The sequence below is a fragment of the Branchiostoma belcheri genome, unplaced genomic scaffold (genome assembly GCF_001625305.1).
Source record: "Branchiostoma belcheri isolate BF01 breed outbred unplaced genomic scaffold, Haploidv18h27 scaffold170, whole genome shotgun sequence".
Classification (NCBI taxonomy): Eukaryota; Metazoa; Chordata; class Leptocardii; order Amphioxiformes; family Branchiostomatidae; genus Branchiostoma; species Branchiostoma belcheri.
The window spans coordinates 55,696-75,184 of record NW_017803158.1 but is presented as its reverse complement, the minus strand read 5'-3'; the positions used below and the strand labels follow the sequence as shown (position 1 = coordinate 75,184).

Genomic DNA, 19,489 nt, shown 5'->3' with positions numbered 1-19,489 from the left:
AGACATAAAAAAAAAAAGAAGAAAAATCCCATTTACCATTCAGTACGTGTGTCAATAACAAATGCTCATATTCTAGTGCCAACTGTTGCCGGTGTTTCTTGATAGAAACTATGCTTCAATTTATCAAAAGCTAGAAATACTTCGATTGAATGGTTGGTTATTAGTCTTATATTTTGACGATCCAAATCCCTCACTGGCTTTTGGGAGTTGGGGCAATAAGGAAAAACTAAATAAAATTAGGCAAACAATTGATAGTCTGAATTGCAGCTAATTTATTTAGAACATTAATTTTTAAAAGAAATTTTCACAGTGCAAAAGCAACGACTTTAAATCTCATAAAATGATTACAGACGTCAAATATAGAAAGTATAAGTCATTAAAATGCATACATCAGTAGAATATTTGTAATCAATAAGAATAAGCGAAATTAATATTAATGGTTGTCTGTTACACCATGTAGTAACCATGTCAACAGTGCAAGGTGTATGAAATTATATTTTGTTAGAAGACGGAATGGCGGCAATCAACACAAAGCTATCTCTGGAAGACACCACTAATGAGGAGAGTGAGGACGCCAAGACAATTAGCATTCAGAAGGAAGACGTGACCATTACTCCAAAAAAAGAAATTGAGAAAGATCATAAAGTTCAACGCAAGGATGCTAAATGCCCAAAGCATACATATGACCACACATTCGGCATCGAAAAAGAGACAGCCGCAAGTACGAGTGATAAAGTGACTGGTACCCACACCTACCCGCAGCCTGCCGCGGCTGAACTACGGTATCTTCACGTGGGAGATCACGTAGTGGTGTATTCAGGACACGAATCAGAAGACACCTACGGATACACCCCCCCTGAGAACGTGAGCACCGGACACTCTAGGGATTCACTCCCCGTTAACTACGAGAAACCGGAGGATGTTCAGGAGTACAAAATGTCTGAGAACATAATCATGAGGCAAAGCGACTGGCTACCCTCCGGCAACTACGAGGAACCAGAAGAAGCTCATGGGTACAAAGAGACTGAGAACATGAGCAAAGTCCAAGGCGAAGGTACTTCCTCCTATAACTACGAGGAACCAGAGGATTTTCACGAATACAAAGAGGCTGAGAACATGAGCAAAGTCCATGGCGAAGATTCTCCCTCCGAGGAACCAGAAGATGCTCACGAGTACAAAGAAGCTGAGAATATGAGAAGAGGGCACAGTGAGGATTCTCCCTCCCATTACTACGTGGAACCTGAAGATCCTCACGAATACAAAATGCCTGAGAACGTGAACATGAGAAACGATAAAGATTCTTCCTCCAATGTCTACGAGGAAGCAGAGGATGCCCATGGGTACGACCCTGAAGGTGCCAGCTTTGTATTCAAGGCTAGAGGTAAGTCTAGGTGTATATATTGAATACAACATACATGTATATGCATTTTGGATCCATGCTTACCACAACACTACTTTTCTTGTGATATTTTCAATATCACTAAAATGTTAGGAAACTGTTTTACTAGATATATGTAGATGACACCCATGAATTTTCGGATTTAGTATCTCAATCTAAATCTAAAGTGATATGTATTGGACTTGTAACATTCCACATACATTTCTTGATATATTTTTACTTTTTATATTTCATCTTAGCCCGTCTGATGGAGATGGTAAAGTCTAAAAGAGTTTACAGGTTTGCACTGGGCTGTGGTCTCCTGGCGATAACGTTGGCAATGGTGACATTTTGTATAATACATGGCATAAAGGTCAGTTATTAATATTAATAATTAGTTGTCTTCATCCACGAAAAAAGGAGACAGGAATTCAGAGATCTCATACCTACATAAAAATATTTAGAACCTTTGTAATTGTTACACGAAGTAAGAATACAGATAACACCCCTACACATTGTAATAGTATAGCCCATCCTGCCAAGTAACGCTGAGACCAGAGACTCGATCTCTTTACCATCTGGACGGCATTGAGCACTGTACCTACTAACCTTAGACGTAGAATAAACCAACTAGAAATGCACTGAATCTGTGGTGATTCCTGACGTGCAAAAGCAACAGTAATTTTATATTGTTTTGGGATTTTTCTTATAGATCATGGAGATGTGATAAAAACATGGAGCATAATATATTCCATTATGTTTTCATCAACTCAAATTACATGTAAAACTGAAAGTCTTTTCCGTTGGCAAGGTTTTGTCCCAACATTGATATATCAATTTTGCAAATGACCTTCAAATTAACGTAACATATGCATAGTGATGTTACCTTACATATCTAATAAGCATATACATGTCACACGTATAAAATGCCCATCAATTACCTTTAACAAATCATAGTATTTTTGTATGAATTATGCTAAATAGGTTTTCTTTTTGCATAATTTGTCTCTGCTAATGTTCCACGTACCAGAGATTACATACATGTATTAAAGCCTAAATGTACAGTGATGACTTTTTCTTATTTTACTCAGTTAAAAATCAGTGCCAAGCTTTGGCTGAGGACGTCCCTCGGGTAGGGCGTTAAAAGGGGGTCTCTTGTTTGGGCAGAGTTACAACTCACCACACCTTCCGTAAAAGAACAAGGGCATGTTCCGGTGTCCGATGGTCATAATTATACTTCTAGCGAAGTTGGTAATCAAATCACTGGAATGGGGGCCTAGCGAACTCTGTCTCGTTTTAGCCACACAGTTATTTATATCATTACTCCAGGAATAATAGTGTAAAATGTATGTAAAACTAATGAATAGGCTAATATAATGAATGAAAACACACACATACAAACACACACACACACCAAAGATAAATTATCTCTGTGCGATTTCGCTCATTTGTATTTTTTTTGGTGGCACATGACTTGAAGAATGGAGAGAGCGCTATGATGATGGAGAACATAATGATGCCAGACATGAAAAACAGTTCATCCCTAAAAAAATTGACTCCAGGTTCTTCGTATACGTTGGAAAGCACCAGTCTTGATGCTGGGACCTTGCCGACAACTTTGACGTCACTGCCAACCACTGGTAAGTAATGATCACGTACGTCGGTAGGACGTACTGGGACCGTGTGAAAATGGTCAAAAATGTGTGAAAATGTATTTTATGTTTCCTTTTAGGTCGTTATTGAGGATGACAATCCTTCTATAGTTCTTAAATGTTGGTTAAGAATCTCAGATTTTATGTGTCATTTACTAGTTTCGACCGGTATTGTCTTCATTCCTTCCCGTTTCTTTCCTTTCTTTGGTGTATATGAAATATTGGTGCAAAGAAAAGGACTAGAACAGCTAGCTATTACCAACTACATCAGTTCTCGATATGACAGACATCCGAAATCGTACTAGTTGCATATGGAGGTATGTAACGATTTCTGTCATTTCCGCCCTCAAACAGACCTGGATGAATGTATCAAAAACCCATGTCAACATGGAACCTGTGTCAACCAAGATGTTGGATACAACTGCACCTGCTCACCTGGGTGGACTGGACAGAACTGTCAGGAAGGTGAGTTATTATAGAATATCCGACATGTTTAGAGTATTTGGTAGGGTTTTCCTGTGACTTTCTTTCCTTTTTCCCAAGTTTGGTTTCATGTTTGGTTACTGACTTAAAAGTTGGTCAACAACTTAGACCTGACGCACAACTCCTAAGAATATTTTTTTACATTTCCATGCAGACATCAATGAGTGTGCCACCCACCCATGTCAACATGGACGCTGTGAGAACCAAGATGGCGGATACAAATGTACCTGCTCAGACGGGTGGACTGGAAAGAATTGTCATGAAGGTAACTTTTTTTTCCACGAAGTCTCTACTGTTGGTATGTTAGCGGAGAGAACTGTTAGCTAGGTTCCTTTCTGAAAGTCTCCAACAGGTTAAGGCCTGATGTCACCATTGCGTTGCACAGTGAAGACCCCAAAATGGAAATTCTATTAGCTAGTCCCTAGTTACTAAATGCCCCCTTGTCCTTATAAATATCAAGTTGGAATCCTTCAAGCTAGAAGGAGCGCGTAGAGTTGAAACCTTCCTACTTTGGTCAAGTTTTGCTAGAAGTCCACAATCTCATACCTTCGCCAAATGATGTTAATCTTTATGACTGACAAATTATTGATTATTCCTCTGAATATGCAAATAGGATTCTCATTTTCATGAATTATATTAGTTGCTCATATTCTCCACCAAACATCTGTCTTATCTTAACAAAGAATGCAATTCTAGCTTTTTCTCATAAATTATGCAAATGATTTCATTATATGAATAAGTTATGTTACATATAACATTGATTCATAGCTCCGTTTCTGGAAAAACGCAAGAAAATTTGCATTTTCACGCAGACATTAATGAGTATGTCACATACCATGTCAACATGGACACTTTGTAAACAAAAATGGCGGATACACATGTACCTGCTCATACGGGAAGACTAGACAGAACTGTCAGCAAGGTGATTTTTTAAAAGTCCCTAATGTTGGTAATAATTGTTTGGCTGAATAAAAATATGTTTTTCTAATCTTTACTTCTTTTCCTTTAAAAATGCTGTAAAATATGTACTTCGGTCCCAAAGAGACTACAGAGAAGTTGTTTAACATGAACACTATTGCTACCTTTTGATCACAGACATCAATGAGTGCTACAGAAACCCATGCCAGCATGGACGCTGTGAGAACAACGGTGGTGGGTATAGTTGCATCTGCTTTAACGGATGGACTGGAACGAACTGTCATCAATGTAAGTTTTTTCTATGATGACCGTAAATACTGAGACAAAAGCATCACGCATTAACACTTTTGCCATATGGTTTTAACATTGAAGACTGTTAATTTTTTTCATTGATTTTCATAAATAATATCAGTTGACCACATCATTAACCTAATGATAGATTAACATATTTCACAGCAGTAATAAAATAGCTGTGTGCGAGCCCAGAATCTATTTATTTCGATCAAGACACCCACATGCCGAGTTCCATCTACAATAATATCTGCTACAGTTATCGTGCTACCACATGCAGACATACAAAGATACATGCATACAAACGTCACCAAAACAACAACTTTTTAGCGAGAGATTGTACCGAATGTCTGTTCGTAACCCTTGACAGGTTAAAATCCGTGTCCATAATATCACCAGGGTCCATAATATCGCCACCTTGGGAAATAGTGTGCTTTACGATATTTTTACTGCATGCAACATACGTTTGGTATCCATACCCGTTTGTAGAACCACCAGATCCCAGAGAACATTTGTAATCAGAGCTATAACTATCTGGAATACTCTCCCTAGCGAGACTCGAACAACCCGCTCCATCAGCTCCTTTAAAAAGAAACTATGGACAATACTTGATAAATACTTGACGACAACTACTTAGTAAATAGTCCAATAGAATAATATTGTATTGACAATGTAAATATAGTGCACAACATCTGTTATATAATAGTATATTAACCTGACATATAAATGTAATTGTAGTAAACGCACGACGACCAGGCCGGATATTCTAGCTTGTTAACGTTTGGCCATAACATCTGTTATGTAGTAGTACCGGTAGTATGTCTATCTGAATTGTAACTGACACTGTTAACTGTTCCGAATTGTTTATGTTATTGTTGTGAGGGCTAGCCCTTTATAATAGCCTCCGGCTAGTTGGGCAGTCCTGGCTGCATACATATGTGTTATCAGCCTAATAAATCAAATCAAATCAAATCAAATCACTCCTGCACACCTCAGATGTACATACCTAGGGTATGTTGCAGTAAAAATATCTTTAAGCACACTTTTTCTCAAGGTGGCGATATTATGGACCCTGGTGATATTATGGACACAGATGTTACAACACTGGCGTTTTTTTTACAGCCCGAAGATGTAAGAGTGGGTGGACCGAATATAACAACAACTGCTACAAGTTGTTTAAAAACATGGTAAACTGGCCCACCGCGAACAGCAAATGCAAACAGCGTGGTGCTAACCTTGCTTTTGTTACAAGCGCTGAAGAGAACAAGTTTGTTGCACGTCTCATCTCGGATGGTAGGTATTTCTTACAACAATAACATCAATTTGATACTTTGAATTTACACGTAAGTTTTTGTAAGTATTTTAAGTAATCAGGATCTATTAGATTCAAGATTCAAGATGGATTTATTGGTTCTTCGCAGTTAAAAACAACTGAATTGTAGACCAATTTACAAAACATTAGTATATTAAAACTACAGGTTTGCAACCAATATAGGCGTACGGTTAACAAACCTATAAAAATACATATTTCATACATTATCAATTTCCCGGACAACATTTGATACAGAACACTACTACATTTAAAAAGACAACAGTCAGGGGTTCAGCCCATAGTTATTGAGGAGTTGGACCATAAACGGTATAGGCGAGTTCTTAAATCTACATGTATTCGTTCTAGCTCTCGGACAGTCTAGCATCTCGCTGTTTCTAGTACTACGGCCAGTTATTTGTGATCTCTAGATCTGAGGAGGTAGCTAGTCTCTGTACTCTGACCTCACAAGTGCCCTAGCAAACTTCACACACTTCTCTCGGCAAGTGACGACAATCCGAGGTGTTGTAGTGCGTGGTCATATCCTGTGTAGGTGGTTCCCAGGATGATGCGGCAAGCCCTCCTTTTAATTAGGATTTATTCTATCATTTTGTACTTTGTTCGATAGTTCAATAGTTGTTGCCGTACATCGTACCACGTGCAATTGTCAGGGGGAGTGTGTTATTGATACGGGTGTAAAGAACCATAACAGTATTCAAGGTCAGCCACGAATACGAATATTCAAGGTCACCCACGAATACGACAGCTTCGCTATATGTTACATGTCCACAACAACATGATAGTGTACACGTAACGTTACTGTCAAGAAAACGGCCTGTATTTGTCGAGGAGTGTTGTTTTGTTCTAGCTGTTGCGAGGCACGGAGGAGAAAAGGGCTGAATTTGCGGTTTAATGTAAATGGCCTCAGATGACCCGCAAATGAAACGCGCGTTCAGTTCGAATTGTCCAGATCGAACATAATCGAACGCAGTTCAGGTTCTAGAAAATTTGGGTACTTTGCAGACCAGATTTGACCACCGTAAATATTTTGATCAGGTTATAGTTTCGTGAAGTCTTCAGTGTAAGATTAAATCATGTTATTTATATCTAATATTAGATAAAGGGGAACTGTTTACTTGTAGGCTGAAAAAAAACCTGTCGTTGTTGTTCATTGCCATTAATTAAAAGGATCAATCTTAGATAGCATTATTAACACAAATGCAAACATCTCGCAACGAATTCACAGAAACCATCAAAATGTCATTTTTTTTTTTTAAATTCCAGCCCCTCCTCGGTATATTCGACATCTCGTCTATTTTGGACTGAAGCGTGAGGGTGGACGATGGGAGTGGACGGATGGTTCACCACTGTCCTACACAAACTGGGCTCCGGGTGAACCTGGCAAAAACATCTGGGGCAAGACTGGGCATTGTGGTAATATGTACTCCAAGGTACTAACATTTTCGTATATCATTTTGATTCGTTAATAAGATAGATTTGTGTTTTCATCATGCCATGTTCAAGCAAGCTCAAAGTCTAGCATTACAGTAAGATACATTCAAAGATGTGAAACATTTTGGACAAGGAAAATGAAAGCTATTTGCGAAGTCTTTGATTTTTGTAACATTTCAACAGGAAAGCAGCAATATCCTCCTCGGCGCAAAGGGGAAGAGAGGGCAGTGGAACGACCACATATGCAGCTGGAAGCTTCCCTACGTTTGCAAGACTCCAAAATAGCAAACGTCCAATTGCGCTACCTGGTTAAAACAGCTTTGATGGAAGACAGTGTTAGACCAAAAGTGTTTGACTGCGTTGCAGCAAAGAATAATCCTTTTTTTATCTACTACTGTCTTTTAAATTATGTTTGTATACAGCTCATTGTAATTTTACGTGTAACGCCACTGTACGTTTTTTTCTGTGGATCCGTAATTAAAATGATGCTTTTCTGTATCTTTGTTGTTTATTTCATGTAAATTACAAAAATAATTATGATCCACGTCAGTCACGAAACCCACATTGACCTTTAATATCTTGGTCACGTGACTACTTTTAAGTAGCTGAAGAAAGATGGCGGATACTGTAAGAGTACTACTTTACTTAAACTGTAAGTGGTATATATCGGTCTTAATATTTCTTTTTGATAAACGAGCATATAACACCTTGATACATGCGATGTGTACATTTACCGACTGACATGGGGTTTAAATCTCCTTTGTCTCTGGACATGTGATCTTATTCAAAATAACCGATTTGTATCTACAAAGTCATAGGTTCTTAGCACTGTAAACAAAAGAAAATTGTTTCTTAAGTCCGAATTATTTGTTTCTAATTTGTATCAATGTCGTAGTAAAAGAACGTTTCAATAGACAGATCCACGAATAGTCAGACTAAAAGAAAAATAATAATTATGCTTGTGGAAAAAAACATGACTTGATCCACTCTTGTAGAGGTGTTTATGTCAAGTAATGCTGAAATGATCATTAGTTTTCATAATATTATGTAATAACACTTAAAAGAGCACAAATGTTAACTAGTTCTTCTCAAAACACAGGTTTGAATTTTAGGTCTGAAAGCACTCGTGATTTTTAAATGATGTAAGCAGGAGTTGAAGGTAAACACAAAAGAAACTAGTAAAGTATTTTGTATCAACCAAGACAACGTTGTAGTAGACATGTTCAAGAATTTCACACAATAAGATAAAACAACGACTTAAATTTCATTCTGATTTTGAGGGGCCATGAAATCAAGTGAGGCTGACATGATCCTGAGTTGACACTTTGGACAATGTAATGATTTGCGTGAATTCGTTTTTGCATTCGGTGCAAAAAAAGGCTGTAGAAACAGTAATTCAAATCTTAAGAATGTATCACTAAAGTAATAACAATCCATGCTTTACTTAAATTTTCAATATCTGGAGAAGAAATTGTGTAATGCTGGATTGAGTGTTAGTAGGACGACAAGATATATAACTTTTTTTATATAAATCTGTTGTATATTCAAATGCTGAATTTTTGAAAAAACAAACAAACAAACAAAGTACTTGCTTGCTTGCTTGGACATCTTGGAAATATTTGAATAAATGATGTAGTGTTCTGCTATATGCATGTCCTTTTTCTTATAGCAGCCAGTGGAAAAATATATGGACAACTTTAGGGAAAAAATTACAATCTTATGATAATCAAAACAATAAATCGATGAACTGAGTATTTCGCTACGGTATAAGATCCTTCCACTTTTTGAATAAGGAAAATGTTCTCGGTGTGTTTAAATATCAACAAATCCTGACGGTCGCGAAAAAAAAATCCTGAAGGTCGCGAAAACAAATCCTGAAGGTCGCGAAAACAAATCCTGAAGGTCGCGAAAACAAATCCTGAAGGTCGCGAGAAAAGACTGAAAGGTACAATCAGCCACATGCATATTGAAAACGATCATACGACTTTTCTGAACTCTACTACCCACGCGATTTTTTGATCATTTAGATCCGTCTGGCAATGGTTCCTAAACCTCAACCTTTGACGTTTTTTTTTTCTTCTTCTTTGTAGTTCCGGCAAGTCATTTTATGGAATTGTTGTTGTCACTATAGCACCAAATCATATCTACTGATTAGTCTGGCCTTATTCGCGTGACCAGTTTGGATATATTTTGTTGAATTCAGTTGAATTGGAGACAGGACTAAACGTTTGCTGCTGTCAACATTTGAACAAGCTGAGGTATTTTATCTTTATCAGTATCAGTTATTTTTATCAGTATTTCTTAGAGTCATTGAATGTGTAACTCGTCGGATTACCCAGTTCTACTCTTACATAGTATACTTTAATAATACTATAAAGAGTCAGAATGTTCGACCACTCGGATACTGCGTTCTTGTGTGACAGTACAGTTTATTGGACAACAGATATCAAAGATCAACAGCTACTGGGCATTAACAATTACTAAAAGTACATTAACGATTACTAAACGGACATTGCGTTGTGTAGTAGACAAACATTAAAACTTACTTCGTGGAGACGGCAAACTACAGGAACACAGGCTATGGGAACACGGGCACTGACTCAGGGCTCAGGCTAAAACTGCAACTAGGGAGCTTGCCTCCCTTTTATCCTGCCAAACTTACTGAGTCAGGCATTCCTAGTTTCCTGGAAGACGCAAGGATTCCTCACCCAAATAAGGTCAGGGGAATTTCCTTAACACATGGAAGTCCTTAGATAAGAGGAGTCTCCTGTAGAGAGCGCCTTTCCGAGAAATTGGTTGTTTCCCTGACTTCAGCAGGACTACATCTGGTTCAAATTCATATACATTCTCTTATGCAACTCAGCAGAACCACATGTTCTCTAACTACATATTTCTTATCTGTTACAACTGCAATTTTAGATCAACAAAACAAAATATTCTGAATGAGAAAATCTGTCTGATATTCTGTATCTGTATCTGTATCTGTATAGCCGGTATAACCGCCTTTCGGCGTAACACACCAGCTTCGCAGGCACGCGGCGCGGCGGCAGCTGGCTATATTACACCGATCGACTTGTTACACCTAACCCTTGAACTTCTAGCTCTAGACATTGTTTAAAGCTATCTATTGACAGTGCCCCTACTGTACTTGGTGACAGTGAGTTCCACTCTGCGATAGTTCTAGGAAAGAATGAATTCTTGAACACTTCAATCCTTGGTTGATAAATCTGGTACTTGAATGCGTGGCTATTTCTTGTTCTCTTCTGGGCTGGTATTAGGTACTTAGTAGTTGGGACATCCACCAGTTTATTAGTCATTTTGTACATCATGCATAGTCTAGACATCTTTCTTCTGTCTTCAAGTGAGGTCCACTGTAGGTTTCTTTTCATTTCCGTGACACTAGCACCTCTTACATAGTTGTTCATACAGAATCTTGCAGCTTGATTCTGTACCCTTTCCAATTTGTCTTTGTCTTTCTTTGTATATGGATCCCATACTGTCGCAGCGTATTCTAGGTTCGGTCTTACAAGTGACGTGTATGCAAGTGATTTTACTCTCGTTGGACATGCCCACAGATTACGTTTAATCACTCCCAATGTCTGTTTCGCCTTAGTTGTGATATTATTAACATGTGCACCCCACTTCAGTCCGCTTGTCAGCGTGACGCGCAGATACGGATGGATTTTTGTGGTTGCTAAAGCCTGACCACAAAACTGGTAGCTTGTTGCATGTGGTGTTCGTTTGTTTGTTATGTGCATAATGTAGCATTTTTCGGGATTAAACTGCATGAGCCATTTGCTTTGCCATTCTTCCAGGGTGTTCAGGTCTTTTTGGAGATATTGACATTTACAGCCATTTTCTAGCACATTTTCTTCGTAATTTCATACTTAAAGCATTTGAAAAAGCACCAAAACAGGGTAGGCGTCTCCTGTGGGTACGTATACTTTGGGTACTGCCCAAAAATAGGTAGAACCAGCCTCGGATAAAAAAGAAGCAACCGTTACATCACATTTTTGCCTCACAGATATCAGTATGCTATGGGATTGGATTGATTCATCTTACTACCTTAAAAGAAATTGACTTTAAAAATCTGTTTTGTAACACTGCATTGGTTGCCTAGAAAGCGTTGCAGATACAATAAAATGTACAATGTATTATATGTTTTCCTATATAACACTTGTTCTTCTACTTTTAAGTAAATCATATCAACCTATCGGGAATCTTTACTGCAATTTCTTTCTGACATGAAAACAACAAAAATCTCATGTGCCATTTAGTACCTGTGTCAATGACAAATGCTCATATTGTGGTGCCAACTGTTGCCAGTGTTTTATTTTAGTTGTTACAATTCTTTAATGTATTAAAAGTTAGAAACGATTGTTTAAATGGCTGGTCCGATATGTTGACGATCCAGATCCCGCAATGGCATTCAGGGTCTGGTCTATCAAATTTAATGACAAGTTAGGCAATGAATTGTCTAGACATTACAGCTAATTTGGTTAGCACATTTATTCAAGACATTCCATATTTTCAAATTGCAAAAAAAAAACGACTTAAAAATTTTAGAAAACAAATACAATCGTCAAATATGTGTAGGTCATTAAAATACCTAAATCATAAAACATTTGTAATCGATAGAATAGTGTTATCGATATTAATGGTTGCCTGTTACAACATGTAGTAACAATGCCAACAGCTTATTGCTAGATGGATGAAATTATATTTTAATAGAAGGAGGAATGGCGACAATTACAAGCAACACAAGGCTCTTCCTGGAAGACACCAACAATGGAGAGAGCGAGGACATTAGGACCGGTAGCTCTAAGAAGGAAGACGTGATCAACAACCTTAAAAAAGCCATTGATACAGATGATAAAGTTCAACGCAAGGATGCTAAATGCCCAAAGCATACGTATGACCACACATTCGGCATCGAAAAAGAAACACTTGCTAGTCCCAGTGATAGTGTCACTTGTACCCACACCTACCCGCAGCCTGCCGCGGCTGAACTACGGTATCTTCACGTGGGAGATCACGTGGGAGAGTGGGAGAGTGGTGTATTCCGGACACGAATTAGAAGACGCCTACTTATACAAAACGTCTGAGAAAGGGAGCATAGCCATAGGGCGCGGCAAAGATTTTCCCTCCTACGACTACGATAATGTAGATGATGTTCACGAGTACAAAACGGCTGAGAACATAATCATGAGGCAAAGCGATGGGTCTCCCTCCTAATACTACGAGAAACCAGAGGATGCTCACGAGTACAAAATGCCCGAAAACATGAACATGGAACACGTTGAAGATTCTCATTCCTATGACCACGAGAAACCAGAAGATGCTCACGAGTACAAAATGCCCGAGAACGTGAGCAAGGGACACAGCGAAGATTCTCCCTCCCACGACAACCAGAAACCAGAGGATTCTCACGAGCATAAAATTCCTGAGAACATGAGCAATTTGCACGGCGAAGATTCTCATTCCTATGACTACTAGAAACCAGAGGATGTTCACGGGTACAAAGAGCATGAGAACATGAGCACATGGCACGACGATGATTCTTCCTCCAATGACTACGAGGAAGCAGAAGATTGTCACGAGTACAAAATGCCTGAAAATGTTAACATTGAAAACGGTGAAGATTCTCCCTCATATACTTACGAGACGCCAGAGGATGCTTACGAGTACAAAATGCCTGAGAACGTGAACACAGGGTACGACGAAGATTCTTCTTTCAATGAGAAACCAGAGGATGCCCAAGACCCTGAAGGTGTCAACTTTGGAGTCAAGGCTAGAGGTACGTTTAGGTGCATATATTAAATGGAACATACATACATTTCCATGCTCATAACAACAGTAATTCTGGTAGTATTTTCAATATCACCAGTGTTACTCTGCTGTCTTGGATAGTATTACATACATTTGTAACCCACAACGTTTTTAGACTCGTCATTGCACACATAGCCTGATTAAAGCGCTCCACGGTTGCCGGCCGCCCATCATCCAGCCCCCCCCCCTAAAATCTGCCGGGAGAGGCCACCAAAGGCGCAGACGGCAGAGTTTGCATTTCACAGACTATGGCGCACACTATTAAAGGATTACTGTGTTGCACCCGTTGTAGAGATTTTGCAATATCGTTTATACCGGGTTCACTTGGATACTTATGTAAGGAAATGTATTGCCTAACGACGCGAAACATTGAATGATGCAGTCTTAGTAATAATAGTAATCTTTTTTTCTTGTTGTTCTTGTTGTTTTTATTGTTCAATTGCCTGGGAATTGTATTAGGAATACATTGTGCTTTGGGACACGTTTCTTTTCACCTTTCCTATTTCTTTATCTGTACCTGGTCCTATCAACCTGTTTGAATTTAGGGTACCATGAAGTATCATGCACTTCTAATGCTTTCTGTCTCTGTGCGTGCACATCACGATCTAAGAGTAGTTTCGGATGTGGTCGTCACCGCTTCTTCTACCGGTCATCGTCCCTTGTAGGACGGCCTGCAAGGGGGGTCCCGAAAACGGTATATGCTGAATTGCAAACCTCTCGATTACGCTTTACGATAAATTCCAAGTGGCCACAACGCATTACGTAGAATTAAAACGCCGAATACGCTCTACGCAAAAATATTAGAGCGGTCCGTCTACGCTCTACGTAGAATTAAAACGGCCGATTACGCTGTACGGAAAAGGGCTTGCGGGCCCCCTTGTAAGAATTGTGTGTGGATATGTTCTGTGCTTATGTCACTGACAAAGTGTTGGAGCTTCTATGGTGTGTACATATGATGTGTACATCTTTAAGCATACTCTCTAAAATGATATATCTTGGACATGCACCATTTCAAATACATTTCTTGATATATTTCTACCTTTTACATTTCATCTTAGCCCGTCTGATGGGGATGTGGAACGAGGTAAAGTCTAGAGGAGTTTGCATGTTTGCACTGGGCTGTGGACTCCTGGCGATAACGTTGACAATACTGGCATCTTGTCTCATACCTGCCAGGAAGGTAGGTTATTGATAATAATTAGTTGTCTATAGAAAGAGAGACTATATGAAAATATACCAGTAAAATGAGATTATGTGGTGTAATGGTTGGGTTTTTTGAAAGGAACCCATCCGGTCCTGAGTTTAAAGTCATCAACATGCTGTGCCTTGGGAAATAATAGAATTACATTAATTTATAATTATACTGAACAGGGCTTTCCTCATTTCACTTACTTAATAGGTAAAAATGGGTGCCTAGCTTTGGATAGGGACGTCCTTCGGGGATACGTAGGACGTTAAATGGAAGAGGCCTGGCGAGCCCCCTTTTCGTATAACCAGTATTAGCCATACAGTGATTTATATCTTCAGCCATTTTAATTGGAGAATAGCTAAATAAAAAAGAAGGAAACATGATAGAAATGAACAAGGTTTTTTTTATCATTTTCTTTCTTTTTCAACTTTTTCAACGGTATGAAATCTTAAACATAGGACCATTATGGGCTATAACTAACACTAACACTGACATGTCTGCATTGCCATTTAGTTAATGTTATCTGCCTGTTTTTACAGGTGGCAAATGAGTCAAAGAATGGTGACAAGATTGCGGAGATCATGATAAAGCCAGGCACTCCATCGTGGACTTCGATGTACATGGAAAACAGCTCGGCCCTCAACAATTTGACTCCATCGGAGACCTTGCCAACAACTGTGACGTCACTGCCAACTACTGGTAAGTAATGAGCACGTACTTCCTGCTATTACTGTTTTCTTTGTTTCAAATTTGGTTCATCTAGTAATGATGGTAATTTACCTTTTAATTTTGTAGTACATGTATTGGGGAGACTTTAAGATAAATCACCTGGTCTCCGGCCATCCTGTTCAAGTCTTTCTGTTGACGCAATTAAAAAAAATAATGCTGACAAAATGCAAGCAAGAAAAGAGCAATATTTCTTCAAATCTGTAAAGCCATTGACGAACTCGCCCCAACCATGGCTTGGAGTAGGCTGGGAACACGATTGTCTTTGGTTGACTGGCGTTCGAAAATATTGTCAACAGTTCGCATGAACCGGTCAAATGTTTCAAAATGTTAAAAGCATTTGGGAGTAGACTGGGGATAGGAATATGTCGAGGACTGGTTGGCTGGTGGTTGGGAGTAGGTCAGTAGTGTTCTTGGCGTACTCAAATTTTATTCGATTCTTATACAAAGGTAGGCATAGGCTAAATCTGAAATCCTACCAAAATCATAGCGTGTTGGTGGTTAGGGAAAGGTTATGAATGTGTGACAAGAGATGTCAATGACTTGAACAGCAATTTTTGAATGAGTGTCAGTACTCAGTCTAATCCAAAATCCGCACTTAGTCTATTTAAGTATGCTAGTATGTTAAATTCTAGTTCATTTAATATCCTCTTTCAAATAGACCTGAATGAGTGTAACAAAAACCCATGTCAACATGGATTCTGTGTGAACCAACATGGTGGTTACAAGTGTGCCTGCTCACACGGATGGACTGGACAGAACTGTCAGGAAGGTGAGGTTATCTGACATATTTAACGTATTTGGTAGGGTCTTTCTTTCCTTTTTGCCAACTGTGGTTTCATGTTTGGTGATTGACTTAAGTTAAAAGTTGATCAGGGACTTAGACTGTACGCACAACTCCGATGTATCGTAGCTGGGAAAACCCTAGAATTTTTTTTTTCATTTCCACACAGACATCAATGAGTGTGCCAAACACCCATGTCATCATGGACAATGTGTGAACCAACATGGCGGATACATGTGCTCCTGCTCTTACGGGTGGACTGGACATAACTGTCAGCAATGTGAAATTTTTATTGGTTCACCACGAATGCGATACAGGCTTTTAGAATGGTTTTATTTGAGCTTTTTGGCTGTTATCATATATTATCATATAGCCGGACGGCGTGGACCAATCAGAGGCCCGGATACCCGTGCTGTTATTTCCCGATAACAGCACATGTGGTGTTATGGCGGAATAACAGCACATGTCGTGTTATGGCTGATACCATTATGTTATAGGGTATAGGGGCATGCGACTCTTTCTGTAAACCTTTGTAGCATTTTTCTGTCCAATAAACTTTTTTGTTTAGCTTCATTTAAACTACAATTTGCATTAAATGAAATTATCCATATTTGTTTTAAAGCGTATAATATATTCGAATGTATTTTTATGTATGTATATATATTAAAGCTGTTGTATTTCAAACAGGAATTGTGTTGATTGACAGTTTGGATAGGCTATATGATAATAATTTTAATGCACTGCCTTTTCCTCGTTGTATATGGTGTCATAACTGCATGGGCAGCTGCCATAACCACCTCATAAACCACCTCGTTCGCTTCGCTCACACGGTGGTTTATTCGGTGGTTATGGCAGCTGCTCATGCAGTTATGACACCATATACAACTCGGGGCAGTGCATTAACCCTTTAATAGCAAATGCATTGCTGTGTAAGTGGGCAGTGTTTACAATATTTGATCATGAGTCATCACAATGGAATGCAGGGTATCAACCAATAGGCATGCAGCTTTCCTCTATTCTTCTTGCTGATTGGCTGTTGAGATTTAACTGGATTAACTTCATTCGCACCTGAACAGAGCCTTTTCATACTGACAGTAGGTCTTTGGTAGGTATTTCAAGCTTTCCTGCTCCAGCATTGGAATGCGGGGCATGAACGCTTCTTCTTATCTTGAAAATCAACAGTTTGCATTATGTAATTAAAAATCCTAACCAATAATGTAGGGAATAGCTGTCCAACTGTTGTAATCTTAGTTGTATGTTACTTCATACTATAGTTTTATCAATGTAAAGCATTGTCTTCCCTTGTGTTTCTCATTCTTTCCCTGCCATGTCGTAAAATGTGGTGAATCGCTGTATTTGCTCCAAAGCAAATGTCGGCCTTTCTAGTTTTTATTGAAGTCTCTAATGTTGGAAATAATCGCTATTATCGCTATATCGGAAATAAAGCTGAACATGTCTTCCTTATTTCCTCTTTTTTTACCTATTTCAAAAATGTGCTGTGAAATGTGTACTTTGGTACCAAAGTGAGTATAGAGAAGTTGATAAAATGTTTTATACTAAAATCTATTTTGTTTCGTCATGTGTACCACAAGTTCTAGCCTGAACACATTTGTTAACTGTTACTGTTTAATCACAGACATCAATGAGTGCCATAGAAACCCATGCCAACATGGACGCTGTGAGAACAACGGTGGTGGGTATAATTGTATCTGCTTTGACGGATGGACTGGATCAAACTGCCAGCAATGTGAGTTTTTCTGTTATGTAATGACAGTAATGACCATAATGACTAAAGCAAGAGTATCACGCATCTATGTTTTTAACTGTTAAATGTTTTCCATTGATTTCCATGAATTGTATTAGTTGATCATATTCTCCACCCAATGACAGTCTCTAACAAATTCTTCTGCAGTACCATAACAGCCGCCAGAATCTAATCATTTTGAGCTCTCATCAAGACCTATACACATACCGAGTTCCATCTACCATATATTCTTGAGTTATCGTGCTTTACCTACGTACATACACGCATTCGTATACACACAATACATATACAAACGTTACCAAAACCACAACCTTCTGACGTAACAGGCGTGGAAAAGTGATTTTAGATTTTAGCCAAATTCTTTAAAGAACGAGAGTTTGTTCTGAAGGTCTGTCCGTACCCTCTCTCCCCCTAACGTTAGGTTTTTTTCACAGCCCGACCATGCCAGAGTGGGTGGAGCGAATATAACAACAACTGCTACAAGTTATTTAAAGACAAAGTCGACTGGTCTACTGCAAACGGGAAGTGCAAACATCATGGTGCAAACCTTGCTTCTGTTACAAGCGCTGACGAGAACAACTTTGTTGCACGTCTTATCTCGAATGGTAGGTGGCGTATTATTATCATTTTGATAATTAATTTTGGATTTAGAAGGAAATGTTGGCTATGTGGAATGCCAACATGTCCTTTTTGTAACCTCTCGTTTTAATCTCTCACCATTTGTTTTATTTCAAAGAGTCTTAGACGCAATGAAATACGATGTTTAGTTTATATATATTTCTTGACGTTTTCGGGGAAAGATAATATCAAGTTACTTCTGATGAATTTTGGTCAATGTGCCTTATGTTCTTACCGTACTTTCCCTACCCTGCTGCATATGAATGTTTATATTATCATGATGTCTGTTGTCTAGAAGGCCACATTATTTGACACGTTGGACCGATTTTTAAAAGCATTCTAAAACAAGACTGCCAATGAAAACATACATTGCCATGGCGACGGTTGTTGCTGTTAGGGTTATTGTTTGCATGGCACTGCCATCATTTCATGATTTTGAGGAAGACTTGGTACCTATACAGATACAGTGCACTCCTCCCCCGAGTGTATAGTGAACGAGCCACGGGGGTCACAGAAAGTATGGCCATCCGGGGCAGACAGGTCTTCCTAAGGGTTTCCTGGAATGTGGGCATAAATGTAGGTCAGAGAAATGCCTGAGGACATTCCATGCCTGCGGAGAAAATGTCTGTACCATTCCTAGAATTCTTGCAAACTGCACACCATACTGTACCATTAGGCTCCTCCCATAATAGTCGCCAAAAAATTAAACCTACTTGTGGGGAGGAGGGTGAGTACTTAGTAAGTGCAAACGACCTCTGGACTGCTACTATAGTCGCTACATAGTGTAGCATAAAAAAAACACAAATGGTATTAGTTACTGTAATGCAGCCCTTTCGCAAAGAATTTACAGAAGCTAACAAAAAGTCATGACTAAATAAAAGCCCTTTCCCTCTAATTCCAGCCCCCTGTGGATATATTCGACATCTCGTCTATTTTGGATTGAAGCTTACGGGTGGACGATGGGAGTGGATGGATGGTTCACCACTTTTCTACACAAACTGGGCTCCAAACGAACCTGGCAGAAACTTCATGGGCAAGACTGGGTACTGTGGTAATATGTACTCCAAGGTATCTATATTTACCTAACCCTAGCTC

At 38.9% G+C, this 19,489-nt stretch overlaps 1 protein-coding gene across 1 annotated transcript; it reads left to right on the top strand.

Moving 5' to 3' along the window:
• Nucleotides 1–513: 513 nt before the first annotated feature.
• Nucleotides 514–7,768, top strand: LOC109466864 (neurocan core protein-like). The gene is made up of 6 exons (XM_019764723.1): nt 514–1,381; nt 3,385–3,495; nt 3,668–3,778; nt 5,845–6,015; nt 7,316–7,482; nt 7,667–7,768. The coding sequence occupies exons 1-6, from the start codon at nt 514–516 to the stop codon at nt 7,766–7,768; spliced, it is 1,530 nt and encodes a 509-aa protein (XP_019620282.1).
• Nucleotides 7,769–19,489: the final 11,721 nt, after the last annotated feature.